Source organism: Zalophus californianus, chromosome 9 (genome assembly GCF_009762305.2).
Source record: "Zalophus californianus isolate mZalCal1 chromosome 9, mZalCal1.pri.v2, whole genome shotgun sequence".
Classification (NCBI taxonomy): domain Eukaryota; kingdom Metazoa; phylum Chordata; class Mammalia; order Carnivora; family Otariidae; genus Zalophus; species Zalophus californianus.
Window position 1 is genome coordinate 17,455,671 of NC_045603.1, and position 17,834 is coordinate 17,473,504.

Sequence of the window (17,834 nt, forward strand, 5' to 3'; positions counted from 1 at the left end):
TCAGTGGTGGCCTTTACCATGGCCAAGACTGCCGGTGGGGTTCACATCTCTGTTTCTCCCTCTCCATCCTTTGGTGCACAGGAGCAGGGCCCCCCACACGCTAAGGCACACAGCCCACCCAACCCGTACAGCCTTTTGTCAATGAGCCATGAACAAACCATACACAGAGAGAAGCTTCTTTTTTTTTCTTCAATTTAATTGAAGTTACTTAGAAAAATAATCAGGCTTGAATGGCTTTTCCTGGAGGAAGGTTCATGAACATTTCACGCTTTTGTTGGCAATGTGGAATTCAGCTTTCTTGAACGGTACAGTAGGAGACGGAGAGTTTTCTAAAACAAGCCCTCTACTGCATACAAATAGGTAAGAAAAAAAAAATCACACTCCACAAAGATGTTAAGTTATATGCGCATATATCATACCGAGCATGCTCATAGGAAAACAGTACGGGCAGCCCCTTCTGTACCCAACAGAGTAGCAAACCGAAATTCGCCTGTGAACAGCCAAGGGGCAAGCTGGTTATCGTAGGTCCTGTTGCCTGTTCATAGGGTCCGGTCAGCTGATGAGAAAAGGCTGGAAGAAATAAATGCTGGTTTTCGGAAATTGGGGGAGCCATGAGGTCAGTCCTGCTGACATAGGAGGGGGCCGGGAAGGGATTCTGGTCACACGGATTGCACAGAAGGGGGCAGCTCATTTTGTGTGTGTTGGTGTGCATGGGGGAGGGGCAGTCTGTGAGGGACATGGTCTGACATCACCCACTGGGGACAGAGTCCCTTGGCTTCTTGCCAGTTTCGGACAGGGACTTCTACCTGTTCTACCTGAGTAATCACTACCTCAGCAGTGGGCCAGACCCCACCAGCTAAGTGCGCCAGTGACTTTTTTTTTTTTTTTTCTTCCCCTGGGAACTTTCTACCAGCAGGAATTAGCCCCTTGTGCCTCCACACCAGGATGCTATCAGGAGGGTGGAGCTCACCTGGTGGACAGGGAGGAAGGAAGGTCCCCTCTGAGACACCAGAGGTCAACGGACTGCCTTTCTTCCCAGACCAGCTGGGGAGGTGGAGAGGGGGATGGGGAGGGTGGTCCAGAGAAGCTGCAGGAATTCAAACCCTGTGGCTAATATTCTAGAATTTTCCAACCAAAGGGATAGGTTAAGCAGGAATGTCCTTGTAAATACTACCCTAACTGTACCTGGTTTTGAAAACACAGCAGCACCTTTGAAAAGTGGCTTGGAGGTGGGACACCTGCCTGTACTTTTCTCCAGCGAAGCATGCAATGAAAAGCGTTTTCAAACAGTTTTCTTAAAAACAAACAAAAACAAAAACACAAGCTTTTGCTTCCCAGGCACATTTTTACCCATGGATTCTTTTATACCAAGGACACAGAATACTTTCTACATTCTGCAGAACAGTTGATTCAGTTTTTTTTTTTTTAATTTTTATGCCATTAGAAAATAAAATGTGAACACAAAACAAACACAAGGACAAAGTCCCTCATTGCAGAACTACACTGATGTCTTGTCCCCTGAAGGACAGTCTTTCTCGCTTGAGAGAAGATGGATGAAAGGCGGTACTCTGCACACGGCCCGAGTGAGCTCACCCGATCCAACAAAGATGGTGGCGGGAACACAGAGTTTGTGAAATCTATGGGAATTTCCATTGGAAAAACAAAAGCACACGGTGAACAATTCCAAACTCTGGAACTGAAGAAGCACTCCTGAAGGGTTGAGCTCCCTTTGCGTGCTTTGAGCAACCTAAGGCTTGAGGAGTAAGGGGACTATTCTGTGGCCTTATGTCCCCTTCCCTTCCTCTGTCCACACCACTCAAGACCATCCTCTGCTCCCTTTGGGAGGGATGGAATCATTGCCCAGGGTAGTATCCAGGATTAAAACCATTGCACTTAAGTAAAAGTTTAATTGATTTGATAAAGTACCTCTTGCTATAAACCAGATAGAGATGGATTGGTACTGTTTTATTGTTTTGTTTTGTTTTGGAGAAGGGTCAGGGAAGTCGTTTTATCTTTGATGACCTCAGATATGTAAATCGACCTAACCAAAGTATATTCTGTGGAACATTTCTGTGAGATCTGCAAAATAGAGTATCCTGGTCACATAAGTTCAGGAAATGCTACCAACTCAATGATGCTTTTGGGGGTTCATAATGCACAGCTTACATCCAAGGCTCTGAAAAGTCCTGTAGAGAGGAAATTGACTTTGTTTCCCAAAGATATCTGACCTCAAAATGTTTTTTTTTCTTTCTCTTTTCTTTCTTTCTTTTTTTTTTTTTTGCATCACACTAACTTCACATCTCCTAGAACCTTTTTGTTCTGTGGAGCACATATCAGGAAATGCTGGACAATGTTTCATTAGCAGAAGCCCTATTTTGGAGGACAGTGTCCCCTGCCTGGAAACAGGGCCCAGACTCCCAATTCCAGGGACAGCTGAGGTCTGTCGCTCTATTCAGTAAAACACACGGCATACATCTCTGTCCAAGGAGGGCACAGTCGCTGTGCCCTTCACAAAGGGGAGAGAGCTTGGACGAAGGGACACAACATTTTATAAAAAGCTTTGGCCGCCCCCTCCCCAGTGCACACCTCACTCACATTCAATAAAATCATGTCCTCAGTGAGATTCAGCAGCTGCTGCTGAACTGGCTGTGAGCTTTCCAATACAATTCTAATAGTTTCTGTGAATAAATTATTCATTTCTGTTTGTTGAGAATATTCTCACCCCTTTGCTATATACTGCATCAAAAACAAAACAAAAAGCAAAGCTTACCCACACCCCATCCCACCCCACCCCCTATTATTAGAACTATAGTTATTATATACAGGATTTGCTACCAAATCATTCACTAGTTGTAAGAGGGATGTGGCCAAACTTCAACCGAGGCATCGAAATGGCTGGAAAATGAGAAGCATGTGCAGATGGTAATTAGCAAGGAACAGGAAGTAGAATGTTTCCGACCTTCCGGAGGAAAGGGGTCACGGATTACAGTCGCAGAAGGCTGTCCTTGCTGCTCATGCATGGTGCTTGCCAAGGTGCGGATGGTCTCGGCCTCTGGAGGACTTGGGAGGGGTATGTGCGTGCGTATGTGTACAGGGGGTCCACCTCTGACCTTCACCAGGGGAGAAATGCCAGACCACTCCAGATCCCAAATGTACGAGGTCTGCCATAGCTTCTCACTCTTGCACATGCAAAGAAGAGAGAACACTTCCATGCGGAGGCGTGGGTGCCAGGGCTGACGGGGCAGGAAGAGGCACTTGGCGAATGATCCTCTTCCCTCCCCCGCCAAGGCAGACATCACTAATTGGTGACAGCTCCCCTCCATGCTGTGCCTGGCGAATCTGTTCTGGGGCTTAAAGGTGGACACTACCAATCCACTGGAGTGGACACATGATGGGAAACACTTTTGTCTTCTCTTGTGTTGGGCGATGAGCCTGGATTACTCACCAAGTGGCCTGTTCTAAGTGTGTGGTTTTCAAATTTGGGCCAGAGAAAAACGCAAATCTGTAGGGGTCATGGACCTTCTGGGGTTGTTCAAAATGGTCCAAATCTCATGTAAAGTCCACGAATATGAGGGGTTTGCTAATTGTCAAGCTGGAAACTGTGTCCACATAAAGCTTCTTGAGGGCCGAGACCATTGGTTTTGTTCCATGCTCTATCCGCAGGGCCTACAATTAGGCCCAGCACATAGCAGTTGCTCAATAAATACTTGCTGACTATAAAGTAACAGCCACTTCACTATCACAACTGGCACTGCCAGTTAAAAATTTCCGTAGAAAAGCCTATTCTATCAGACTGCTAATCTGGTGGAAAAGGAAAAAAGAAAAAAAAAAAAAAGCTACACTCAGCTCTTCTCCTTGGGTTAAAAAAAAAAAAAATCACATTTTTTTTTTCTTAGTGCAAGGGACTCTTGGGTTGCTTGGAATCTGTTTGGAATCAGTCCCTTGCAAAGGTGCCTTTTTCTATTTATTTCTCACCGATTTCCAAGAAAGGTGGTATCAACAGACATCGCAAGGGTTATCAGACAGTTAACTCTGTGAGCGGTTAGTGAGGAGAACATTCATGCCCCAGAATGAGCTTGTAGCAAGCACAGAACAAAAACACACATTTCTTCTGCAAAGACATTAGGATCTTGCTGCCACAGAAAGAAATCTACACAGAGACCATGTTTAAATAACGATAAATAATATTAATTAGAATTTCTGGGATGCACAATTTGTGGAATTCACCAGAGCACAAGGAAACCTCTGAGGCAGTGTTGCAGGTATTCACGTCTAGGCACAAGGACACACCCAACCTATTCCCCTGCAAAGACAGCCGTCCTTCCCTACTAAGGATTTTAAATAATTCTCAACCATGCTGCTCGCAGCATCATTCCCCAAAGAAATATTACTTTACAAAATAACCCAATATCCATATAATTTCTTTTGACAAATAAACATCTTAAATTAAAAAGCACGATTCTCTCCCCTCTCCCCACGCCCCCTTTACTCCAACTTCAGGTAGCTTGGCACTGAGTAATTGAACATTAAAAAATCGAGTTTGTAGACTTCGTACAGCTGCGTTTGGTGCTCCGAGCTGATGTTCTGGAAGAACTCTGTGGTCATCTCGTCAGTAGTTCTCGTAGACTTGGCATAGGTGGGGAACCTCAGGTAGCTGCCCACGCCCGCCAGCCGCAGGACGTAGTTGGAGTCCTCCTCCAGCGTCTCGTACTTGCCCACGAGGTCGTAGTGGATGTGGCACGGATGGCAGAGCGAGTGCACGGTCTGCCAGTGCTCGTTGAAGGGCTCCTCGCGCTGCGTGTGCGGGTCGATGAGATAGGCCACGAACTCCTCGAAGCGCACGTCGTCACCCCTGCGCAACGCCTCCTGCGTGGCATTCTTGCGCTGCCGCCGGATGATCTTGGTGCCGTAGCGCTTGTGGAAGGACGTGTTGTACTTCTGCGTGAACTTGTTGCGGTAGGCGGACACCAGGCGCTCGAAGGGCTCGCGCACAAACAGGAACTTCATGTAGCTTTTCAAGCGGTGGTTGATTTCTGGGATGCTGTACTGGTTCAGCGTCTTGAGGTTGGCCGCCACGTGCGCCTCGCTGGCCGGGATCTCCATGGGGTCGCTGTACTTGCCCCGCCCGGTGAGCACCATCATGAGCCGCTTCCAGTTGGTGCACGCCACCTTGGGCACGTAGCAGTAGATGAGCTCGTGGTCCTCGTCCACCACCAGGTGCTTCAGGTCGCTGGGGGTCAGCACCCGCCGCTTGCGGCTCAGGGCGCTGTTGGCGCGACAGGTGTCCGTCACCTGGTCGCGCCTCATCTGGTGCAGGACGGCGGTGTTCGAGAGCTCCAGCTGCAGAGGGTACACAAGAGGAACACGAATTCAGTACGGGCGCGGGAGATGGGCCCTTGGGCCGCCTCCACAACCACGACGGCCAGCGTGTGTCCCCCCCCCCCCCCCCCCCGCCGCGGGCACAGTCGGCCCACGACCGAAATGGCCGGTCCTCCTTCCTAATTCTCCACCCCAGCTGCCTCGACTCTTTGGGTTCTTTGTTCCACCATGTTTCCTTTGTGGAGTAATAGTAATGATCAACTCTAGCTTTCGCATCACCCTCTACCTGCCTGGCATTTTACTAGTGGGCTTTGCGTTGGCTGTTTTTCTTCTCCCTGTACAACCACGTAGAAACGGGGTTGATTTAACAGTATCAAGAACCCGCCCCCGTTGCCAGGAAGCCTGCTGCCAGGCACTGGGGATGCGGCCATAAAACATACAAGGAGGCAACTGCCCTTATGGAGCTGACCGTCTAGCTGTTAAGAAAGAGGGAACTGAGGCTCAGAGAGGTTAAGTCACCAGCTTGAGATCACACAGTGAGCAACTGACTCGTATTCAAACTCGGGTCCTCCTGGCAACGGAAGCCACCCACTTTGCACGCTACCCTGAGGTCCAGTATGCCCATCTTCTTGATTGAAGCATGGGGACTCTGGCATTTGATTGATCTACTTTAAAGCAAGGGGATCCAGTTTCTCTACAAGCCTATCACTGTGAACATCTGCTGCCTTGTGCGTCTTCTGGTGCCAGTGCCTTCTTGCTGCCTCTGGGAACCCACTTTCCTCCATTCCCAGTTAGTTCCTTTTCCCTCTCAAGCAGCTGTGCTGTGAGAATGGCAGCCTGGAGCTTGGGGACAGGGAGGAAGGCCACCATGCAGGGAGAGCTAGACTGGGAAGGGAGGGTACAAAGAGATGAGAAGACAGAGGGACGTACTCCCCGTGCCGTCACCTCAATCCCTGGGTCCATACATTGCTGAGACCAGACCCCTCAACTCCTGGACTTTTGTGACATCAGTCAGTACATTTGCTTTGGTGCATAAAGCAGTGTGAGTCTGGATTCTATCGTTTCGAACCCAAATATATGGGTATTGGCATTTACTACCCTCAAGCTTTTCTTCTCTGCCATATTCATCCATTGATGTACCATTCAAACACGTGTCCAGACCTCACAGTGTACAGCGCTTGGCTCAGCACCCTTGGGAGACAGAACAATTTCCTAAAGGGCTCACAGTCAAGGAGGCATCAGACCAGAGAGAGCTGGCGGCCTCCAAAGGCCCAAAGGGACAGGCTGTGTGTGCTCCTTTGAATTCTAGGAACAAAAGTTTCTCCTCACAGGCCATATACCGGGAGCCGGTCCTTGGAGTCCACGTGGAGTAGGAAACAGAACACCTCACCCCCCCGGTGTGCTGACAACCCTAACTGTTGTTGCTTAAGGCCATGCCTCCATCTACCCTCCTGAATGTGCAATGTGGTTCTTCCTTTAAGTATCAAGGACATTGATATTAATTATGGTTAAAGCTATAGAGAAACTGGCGCACCATGGCTATGGAATAGCCGGTGTGGGGCTGCAGAGGACATGGTGTCCTGGCCTTCCTGCCCCGAGAACACAGACCTCATCCATGCACTTGTCTTTGATGTCCTCCATGGTCCCGTACCAACCTACCTTTCCAGTCCCATTCCTACTCCGCCCCTGTTCAGAACTAAAGGGAGCTCCAGAGAAATATCAACGATTCCCTCTTTTCCCTTTGTTTTTTAATTAAAAAATTTTTTTTAAATCCCAATATAATCGACACACAGTGGTATATTACAGTATATATACCGTGGTATATACAATGTACCTCGTGCCTCATCTGGTGCAGGATATACAATATACTGTTTCAGATACATAATATATTGATTCAGTAATTCTGTACTTTACTCAGTGCTCATCATAAGCATATCCTTGATCCCCTTCACCTATTTCGCTCCCCACACCCCGGCCCCCCCTCCCCCCGGTAACCACCAGCTCTCTATATTTAAGAGTATGTTCGCCTCTTTCTTGTTTTGCTTCTTAAATCCCACATATGGGTGAAATCATATGGTATTTTCTTTTTCTGACTTCTTTCACTTAGCATAATACCCGGTAGATCCAGCCGTGTTGTTGCAAATGGCAAGATTTTATCCTTGAAAAATTCCAGTGTGTGTGTGTGTGTGTGTGTGTGTGTGTGTATCAAACACATCTTCTTTATCCATTCATCTATCTTTAGACACTTAGGCTGTTTCCATATCTTGGCTATTGTAAATAATGCTGCAATAAACATAGGGGTGCATGTATCTTTTTGAACTAGTGTTTTCATATTCTTTGGGTAAATACCCAGTAGTGCAATTACCAGATCATATGGTAACTCTGTTTTTAATATTTTGAGTAACTTCCATACTGTTTTCCACAGTGGCTGCACCACTTTGCATTCCCACAAACAGTGCACGAGGGTTCCTTTTTCTCTACATCCTCGCCAACACTTGTTTCTTGTGATTTTAGCGATTGACAGGTGTGAGGTGATACATCACTGTGGTTTTGATTTGCATTTCCCAGATGGTGAATGATGTTGAGCGTCTTTTCAAATGTCTGTTGGCCATCTGTTTGTCTTCTTTGGAGAAATGTCTGTTCATGTCTCCTGTCCATTTTTAAGTGGATTATTTGTTTTTTGTGGTGGTGTTTTATAGAAATTCTTCATGTATTTTGGATATTAACCCCTTATTGGGTGTATCATTTGCAAATATCTTCTCCCATTCAGTAGGTTGTCTTTTAGTTTTGTTGTTTCCTTTGCTTACAAAGCTTTTTCTTTTTTTAATTTTATTTTATTATGTTATGTTAGTCACCCTACAATACATCATTAGTTTTTGACGTAGTGATCCATGATTCATTGTTTTCGTACAACCTCCAGTGCTCCATGCAGTACGTGCCCTCCTTAATACCCATCACCGGGCTAACCCATCCCCCCACCCCCTCCCCTCTAGAACCCTCGGTTTGTTTCTCAGAGTCCATAGTCTCTCATGGTTCATCTCTCCCTCCGATTCCCCCCCCTTCATTTTTCCTTCCTTCTCCTAATGTCCTCCCTGCCATTCCTTATGTTCCACAAATAAGTGAAACCATATAAAAATTGACTTTCTCTGCTTGATTTATTTCACTTAGCATAATCTCCTCCAGTCCCATCCATACTGATGTAAAAAAAAAAGTTGGGTATTCATCCTTTCTGATGGCTGAGTAATAGTCCATTGTATGTATGGACCACATCTTCTTTATCCATTCATCTGTTGAAGGGCATCTCAGCTCTTTCCACAGTTCGGCTATTGTGGACATTGCTGCTATGAACATTGGGGTGCATGTGGCCCTTCTTTTCACTACATCTGTGTCAGAGCTTTTTCTTTTTCTTTTCTTTTTCTTCTTCTTTATTGCTGTAGTCCCAAAAGTGTATTTTTGTTTTGTTTTCCCTTGTCTGAGGAGACATATCTAGAAAAAAAGTTGCTACAGCTGATGTCAGAGAAATTACTGCCTGTGCTCTCTTCTAGGATTGTTATGGTTTCAGGTCTCACATTTAGGTCTTTCATCCATGTTCAGTATATTTTTGTGTATGGTGGGAGAAAGTGGTCCAGTTTCATTCTTTTGCATGTAGCTGTCCAGTTTTCCCAACATCATTTGTTGAAGAGACTGTCCTTCCCATTGCATATTCTGGCCTCCTTTGTCATAGACTAATTGAGCATAAAATCATGGGCTCTCTATGTGTCTATTTTTGTGCCAGCTTTGATTACTACAGCTTTGTAGTATATCTTGAAATCTGGGATTCTGATGCCTCCAGTTTTGTTCTTTTTCAAGATTGCTTTGGCTACTCAGGGTTTTTTGTGGTTCCATACACGCTTTAGGATTGTTTGTTCTAGTTCTGTGAAAAAGTCTGTTGGTATTTTGATAGGGATTATATGGGATCTGTAGATTGCTTTGGGTAGTACGGACATTAACAATATCTGTTCTCCTAATCCACAAGCATGAAATATCTTTCCAGTTGTTTGTCATCTTTAATTTCTTTCATCAGTGTTTTATAGTTTTCAGAGTACAGGTCTTTCACTTCCTTGGTTAGGTTTATTCCTAGGTATTTTATTCTTTTTGGTGCAGTAGTAAATAGGATTGTTGTCTTAATTTCTCTTTCTGCTGCTTCATTATTAGTGTATAGAAATGCAACAGATTTCTGTATATTGATTTTATATCCTAAAACTTTACTGAATTTGTCTATCAGTTCCAGTAGTTTTTTGGTGGAGTCTTAAGGGTTTTCTATATATAGTATCATGTCATCTGCAAATAGTGACAGGTTTACTACTTCTTTACTAATGTGGATGCCTTTATTTCCTTCTCTTGTCTGATTGCTGTGGCTGACACTTCCAGTACTATGTTGAATCAGAGTGGTGAGAGTGGACATCCTTGTCTTGTTCCTGATCTTAGGGGAAAAACTCTTGAGTTTTTTACCATTGAGTATGTTAGCTGTGGGTTTGTCATATACGGCCTTTAGTATGTTGAGATATGTTCCTTCTAAACCTACTTTGTTGGGGTTTTTATCATGAATGGATGTTGTACTTTGTCAAATGCTTTTTCTCCATCTATGGAAATGATCATATATGGTTCTTATCCTTTGTATTAAGTTGATGTGATGTATTATGTTGATTGATTTGCAAATATTGAATCACCCTTGCATCCTGGGAATAAATCCCATTTGATTGTGGTGAATTATTTTTTTAATGTATTGTTGGATTTGGTTTGCTAGTATTTTGTTGAGGATTTTTGCATCTATGTTCATCAGAGATATTGGCCTGTAGTTCTCTTTTTTGTGTGTGTGTCTTTTTCTGGTTTTGGTTCAAACAATCCCCTTTAACATTTCTTGTAAGGCTGGTTTAGTGGTGATGAATTTCTTTAACTTTTGTTTGGGAAACTCTTTACCTCTCCCTCTATTCTCATGATAACCTTGCTGGGTAGAGTGTTCTTGGATGTAGTTTTTTCTTTCAGCATGTTGAATATATCATGCGACTCCCTTCTGGCCTGCAAAGTTTCTGCTGAAAAAAAAAAATCAGCCTTATGGGGTTTTCCTTCTCTGTAACTGCTTTCATTTCTCTTGCTGCTTTGAACATTCTCTCTTTATCACTACTTTTTGCCATTTTCATTACTATGTGTCTTGATGTGGACCTCCTTGGGTTGATTTTGTTGAGATGGATCTCTGTGCCTCTTGAATCTGGATATCTGTTTCCTTCCCCAGATTAGGGAAGTTTTCAGCTCTTATTCAGATAAATTTTCTGACCCCCTTTTTCCCTCTTCTGGGATTCCTATAATGCAAATGTTATGCTGGATTGTATCACTGAGTTCCCTTAAACCATTCTCACTTTCTATTCTTCTTTTCTCTTTCTCCTGTTCAGCTTGACTGCTTTCCTTTACTCTGTCCTCCAGCTTGCTGATCCGTTCTTCCACTTCCTCTAGTCTACATTTATTCCCTCTAGTGTATTTTTAATCTTAGTCATTGTATTCTTCATTTTCTCTTTGTTGAGAGTCTGAGATCCTCCACTCTTTCCTCAAGTCCAGTGAGTTTCTTTATGACCATTACTTTAAATTCTCTACCAGCCCCATATGGCTGATCTCCGTTTTGTTTAGCTCTCTTGCTGTGATTTTTTCCTGTTCTTTCATGTGGGACACACTGCTCTGTCTCCTCATTTTGTCCAACTCTCTGTGGCTGTCTCTATGGATTAGGAAAATCGGCTCTCGAGAGTAGTGGCCTTATGAAGAAGAGGTCCTGTAGTGCCCTGCAGTGCAATGCTCCCTGTTCACCAGAACCTCGCACTTTGGGCGGGGGTGGGTGGTCTCCTGTGTGCACTGCACATGCCTTACTATTGTGGCTGAGCTGCTTTTGCCTCCAGTGCATTCATCGGCAATGGCTCTCTTGATCTGTTGTGGGCAGGGTTTGGTCCCCGTGGTGTTAGTGGGCCAGTCTGGGGCTGCCTTGGGCTTGAGTTGGGTCAGACCAGGCATTTGCCAGAGTTCCAGTAGCACCAAACTGCAGGGACTCTCCTTGTGTTGTCCCTTGAGAAGCGTTCGTTGGTGAGCAAAGCCTGCAGACTAATGTTGCCCCCCACCCCCCCACCCCCGCCCATTGCTAGGGCTGCAGTCAGACTGGCACGTGTGGTTATCATCTCCTCCTCACAGGGAAGGAGGCACTTTGGAGCGATGCTGGTTCTTGTCGGGGCTGCTTGCACACTGCTAGGCTTGTGGCACCACTGTGGATGGACTCCTGCTGATGCTGGTTTGGATGGGACAGGCCAGCAGGAGAACGTGGGGCTGGGGTACTGTTGGCAAGCTACGTCGAGTGTGTTCATGCTACGCTGGTTCCTGCAGGTGTCCATGCATCTAAGCCAGGGGGCAGGGAGGGAAATAGTGCCTGCCAGCTCTTTTGTTTTTGAAGTCTCCTAAAGATCCCTGCCTCTCCAGCACACACCCTGAGATCACTAAACATATTTGTATATTTACTGCCTTCCTGTATACCCCAGGCACTTTTTAAAGCTGCTGGTTCTATGCTGTATCTCAGCAAGGTTGTTTGTTTGTTATATGTCTCTTTAAGGGGGTTGGTGGGGGGGCTCAGTTTCCTATCACCCTCTCGCTCTCCCAGAGCTGAGCCTGCTAATTTTTAAAGTTCTAAGTGTTAAGCCCCAATAATTGTAAGAACTCATGGAGCTAAGTCCCTCTGGTTTTTAAAGTCAAATGTTATTGGGGTTTGTCTTCCCAATGCAGGTCCCCTGTGCCTGGGGAGCCTGTGTGGGGTCTGCTCCTCTCCCTTTTCTGTGTTGGCAGTGTCCTTCCCTCCCATGGACAGTGTCCCAGATCAGTTTGGTTCCTGACCATATCTCTGCCCTTCCCACCATTTTTGATGTGGCCTCTTTTCTACCTTTAGCTGTGGGGAGTCTGTTCTGCCAGTCTTTGGGTCATTTTCACTGACTGTGGGTGTCATCTAGGTTTATCTGTGGGACAAGGTGAGCCTGAGATCCTCCTACTCTGCCATCTTCCCCAGAAGTCCTATGTTTTTCCCTTTGCGCCCAACCATTCTTATTTGGGATTCCCCCCTTTCCATTTTTGCTGGTATAAACCTGACAGTCCTTCAAGTTCCAATGTATTCCCTTGCCACACAAGTGGAAGAATCATTCTCTCCTCTGGACACCCACTGCATTAAGCATCCTTTACCCCCTGCCCCCCCATCATCTAGTTCATGCTTGGTTTTCTCAAGACTGGTGGCCACTTGCTTCACAGAGACTCCGAGCCCCAGAACCACTGCCCCACTCCAGGCCAGACTATGGGTGGCCTGGGTCCTGAGAAGGCAGAGGGATTAGTGAATACCCCACCCTACCCACCCCCAACCACCTGGACAGCCAAGTCAGTAAAACCATGAACCTGGGTATGACCCAAGAGGCTGGCTCTGAGTTTCCAATGAAGCACAATCTCTACAGTTCATCCTAAAACATTCACAGGGAAACTGGGATGGGACTAAATTAGGAAATTTGCTGAGTTTACTGGAGACCTGAGGGACGATCTGGTGGCCACCAGAGGAAATCATTACATCGTGCATTAGGAGCTCTGTATCTGCCTCCTCTCATGGTCGCCAGGACAGTGGTGATCATCAGACAGCATGAGTCAACAACAGATAGTAGGGGGAACTACCCTAAGGCTCCTTCACAGGTTATTTTAATATATCATCTCTAATCTTCCTGGTAATTCTCTGAATTAGATGCTATCACCACTGGAAATTTCCACACTCAAGGGAACAAAGCAAACCAAGACCGTGCTAATTCTAATGAGAATTCCATGTGTGAAGAGTAAGGAGATTCTCTCACTACTTTTAGCCTCACAAACCACCAGAAAGAGCAGAGGGATCATTAGTGCTCTCCTGATAGACGTTCCCCTTTGCGATGCTACACTGTCACTCTTCCCATCAAGAAGCAGAGTCTCTCCTTCTCCAGCTCCTTGACTCCACCCCGCTGGGAGTTGCTGACTAGTCGAATGTGGTGGAAGCAATGATGAGCAAGGTCTGGGGCCAGGTATGAAACCTTGTAGTTCCTATACTTTGTTATCCTGAAAGGCTGCCTTTCATACCACAATGGCATAAGGTTCTCCCTGTCCAACAGAAGTGCCATGTAGTGTGGACTTTGACTTCCCAGGGCTGTGTCTTCAGTGCTTAAAAAAGCGCCAGTCACATAGCAGATGCTCAATAAATATTTGATGTGATGAATGAATCAGTTAATAATCTCTTTAGGGAAATGTGATATGAAAGCAGGAAGGTCCCTGTGTAGCAAATGAAACTTCCCAAATGTTCATGGATGCCAGAACATTCTTTAATAAAGGTTGTACTAGGATGAATACTGCCCCCCCCCCCAATTCATGTCCACCTGGAACCTCAGAATGGGATCTTGCTTGGAAATAGGTATTTTACAGATGCAATTAGTTGAGGTCATATATTAGGATGGGCTCTAATCCAAAGATTGGTGCCCTAATTAGGAGAGAAAACAGAGACTCCAAGACAATCAGAGAGAAGGCCATGTGATGACAGAGGTAGAGGTTGGAGTGATGCATCTACCAGCTACAAGATGCCAAAGATTGTCAGCACCATCCAAAAGCCGGCAAGAGGCAAGAAGGGTCTACCCAGGAGCCCTAGGAAATGAATACAAGAGCCAAAGCTTCAGTCAGTAACTTTGAGCAAACTGATATAGAGTTTAAATGTGTAAGAGAAGATAACATTATGCAAGAGGATGGTTTTCCATAGCAAAAAAGGAAAGGGCCTTAGAGCACTAGTACGAGAGAGGATGAGATATGAAAACAGACGATCTGGGCTTGATCTCCTTTGGGCAAGACCATTAACCTTCCAAGCCTCTGTTCTCTAGGTTGCAAAATGGGGACACTACCACCTCCTCTGCAGGGATGTGAATTAAATCAAATCAGGTATGGGTTCAGCATTTAGAAAATAAGATCAAATCTAGTGCAGAATTTGGACAAGGTATGGTACAAGGCAGGCAGTTAATATGTAGGCGTTTTTTTTTTTTTTTTCCGCCATGAAAGAAAAAAAAGAAATCCAAAAGAGAGGGCCAGGAATCCCAAAGACAATTTTCACCAGCCCTATAATTTTGTTGCAGGCAGTTCTAAGTCATGGAAGTCAATTAATATTTTGAATATGAAAAGTTCTGACTTACATTTCCTGACTTTAAAAAAAATTTTTTATTTAAGTTCAATTTAGTTAACATATAGTGAGTGTATTATTAGTTTCAGAGGTAGAATTTAGTGATTTGTCAGTTGCATATAACACCCAGTGCTCATCACATCATGTGCCCTCCTTAATGCCCATCATCCGGTTACCCCATCCCCCACAACCACCTCCCCTCTAGCAACCCTCGGTTTGTTTCCCATTTCCTAACTTCTTAGCAGATAGTATTCATCACCTTAAGAGGAGCATTCATACCATTCAAATAACAGCAACAACAACAAACTATCCAAAAGGAAATGGAAGGACTAGGAAGGAGAAAAGACCCATCAGTTTTGCCTGTTCAAATCTCTTTAGACTATTTTGAAGGCAATAAATCACTAAATGAGCAGAGAAACCAAGGGATCTCCCCCAGTTTTTTTTTTTCCCCCTAGCTCTTTTCCGTTGGAGACAATTCTCTGGCCCCCTGAATCTCCAGGGAGGTAGCATGTCAGTTAATATCGCATTCAGACCACAAAGCCATGAGAAATGGAAACGATACCAAGGTGTCATTTTACGTCCAGTTGCAGGGACAAAATTAACTCAATGGGGCTTTGAAATGTGGTATTGAGGTTTCTTTCTCTCTCCATTTCCTTCTCCTCCATGACAGTTTAGGTGACAAATGGCGCACCTGCTGCACCGAGGTATGGCCAGTTCCCCTCGGGAGGGTTTTGGGGCACAGGTCAAGAGACTAAGCACATTCTCAACTGTGAGTCATATCCAGTCTCCCTTGCAGGGGAAGAAATTCACCTGGCCCTCTAGTGTTCAATTTTTTCACAAAATTGTTTGTTTTTTACCTTACAATAATTTTAGGGGCCCCCGGGTGGCTCAGTCAGTTAAGCATCTGACTCTTGATTTCAGCTCAGGTCATGACCTCAGGGTGGTGAGATCCAGCCTTGCGTCCCTGGGCCCGGTGCTCAGTGCGGAGTCTGCTTCTCTCTTTCTCCCTCTCCCTCTGCCCCATCATGGCCAAGATGATGCAGGAGAGATTTCTGGTGGCAGCCCCCAGCCAGTTCCAGATCTCTCCATGCTTGCTATTAGGACCAACAGCGTGTGAGAAATTGTGATCCGGTAGATGGTGACTTCTAACCTTAAAAAATGCAAATCTGGTCATGTCACTTCCATACATGCCTCCAAGCAGGGGGCAACTAACAGGTTCCCTGAGTATCAGGGAACTCTCCAAGGGGCCCGGAGCTATGGGACATCAGGAAGACAAGGGACTGACGAGGACTCACTGATGAAGAACAGTTTGGTCCTTTGTCACTGGAAGAGAACAGCTGTCTTTATCGGGGGATCTGATAACTGTCTGAGCTAGGAGGTCAGTCTCCTTCCCCTTTCACTCCCTTTCTCTCTCCACTTCTTTTTTTCTTTCTCAAAGGTATTTGAAGAGAACACAACAAAGGACAACATTGAAAGAGGAAAAAGCAAATATGCTATGAGGGCCATGATTAAGAATCTCATTTAGTTGTGGGCTTCCTAGAAGCAGGGACAAAACGGAAATGTGATTAAATCTCCTGGCTTTTGTTCTGAGTCACTCCAATTACTTGGAGTGGAAAATGTACAAGATTTTAAAGGACTCAGATTTCACTGGAGGAGGGAGAGTCTTGGATTCAGTTGGCTCATGCTGGAGTACTCGGAGGGCCGCTTTCTTCTCCTGACAGAATGCTAGTATTACCACTCCACACCTTAGAATCAGCCCTCCTCTGACCTGATTGAGACTTTTGGGAGATTAAAGGAAGATGCAGGGAGTCCGGGATGAGAGCAGAGGTGGGTCCAGGAGCACCTCATGCCTATCAACGGCTTCAGAATTTATAGGACACTAACGCACACCATCCCATTTAAAGAACACACTGGAACTTCTCTAGAGCCTAGTAAAAGAGGTTTATATTTTGGCAGACTAGCTGTACTTCCAATCACGTGACATCTTTTGGGGGGGCTACCACCGGGTATTGAGAATACTTCATGTTAGTGGTTCCCAACCTTTAGCATGCATGGGAGTCACCCGGAGGGCTGTTAAATAAAACGCAGTTTGCTGGGTCGCACCTCCAGTTTCTGATTCAGTAGATCAGGGACAGGGCCTGAGACTGCATTTCTAGCAAGTTCCCAGGCATGTTAGTTTGCTCGGGCTGCCACAAAATACCCCAGACTGGGTGGCTTAATTAAGAAATTAATTAATTAAGAAATTAATTTTCTCACAGTTCTGGGAGGCAGGGTTGATTTCCTCTGAGGTCTCCCTTTTTGGCTTGCAGACATCTGCCTTCTCGCTGCCTCCTCACATGGATGCCCTCTGTGCGCATTTGCCTCTGGTGTCCCTTCCTCGTCTTGTGAGGACACCAGTTCTATTGGATTGGAACCCACACTAATGGCCTCATTTTAATAATAATCACCTTTTTCAAGGCCCTTGCTTCAAACATGGTTACATTCTGATTTATTTCAACATGTGAATTTGGGGTGGGGTGGGGGACACCATTCAGCCCATAACACAGGTGCTGCTGATGCTGTTGGTCTAGGGACCGCACTTTGAGAACCACAGGGTTCTATTATGAGGAACTCACCAACTCACAGCTACCCTCAAACTCAGGACACAGAACCCAGGTTCCTCGTCTGCTGCCAAGAGGCTCCTGGACCCACCTCCGCTCTCAGCCCGGACTCCCTTCTTCCTTTGATCGCCCAAAAGTATAAATTAGGTCAGAGGAGGGCTGATTCTAAGAAGCCGTGAACATGGCTAGCGGCTCTGGGCTGTGTCCTGCATTCTCATTTAGATGTCTATTTTTAATGTGGATGGTTAAAAAAGGCATCTATAATTAGTTTAAGTACCAAATTGAGGGACTGTTTGGAAAAGTCTTTAAAACTTCACGATGTTTCATCTTTAAAAGGAAGAAAAACTGGTTTCCTTTAAATTAAAACATCTTCCGTGGTGTTTACAATTTCTTTCAGACATAAGAACCCAACGGGAAGGAGCAGCTGTTCCATTTTGCTGCCCTGGTGGGGAAGACGCAGAGAAACGGAAACCCGGAGAAAAAGGTAAATTTGGAGGCCTCAACTGAGTGGGGTCTGGTGCAGTCCGCCATTAACAACTGTTAGCTTGGGCCCGGGCTCAGTTTCTCCACTTGAAAATCCTAATACAGGACCCTTCCCGACAACTCAGCTGCACCTGCCATCACCCTGCCAAGTTGAGAACTGGAGGAGAGAGAAACCCGATGATCCGATTCCCTGTGATTCTACCACATTT

The 17,834-nt window shown here is 45.6% G+C and overlaps 1 protein-coding gene across 3 annotated transcripts in view; it reads right to left on the reverse strand.

Annotated features, from left to right (window-relative positions):
- Nucleotides 1-209: 209 nt before the first annotated feature.
- CHST11 (carbohydrate sulfotransferase 11) overlaps nt 210-17,834 on the reverse strand; it is a 264,556-nt gene continuing 246,931 nt past the window's right edge. For all 3 annotated transcript variants that reach the window (XM_027594355.2, XM_027594353.2, XM_027594352.2), the window contains exon 3: nt 210-5,340. In XM_027594355.2, coding sequence (XP_027450156.1) covers nt 4,486-5,340 — 855 coding nt within the window. In that variant the 3' untranslated portion in view covers nt 210-4,485. The remainder of the gene's footprint in view (nt 5,341-17,834) is intronic.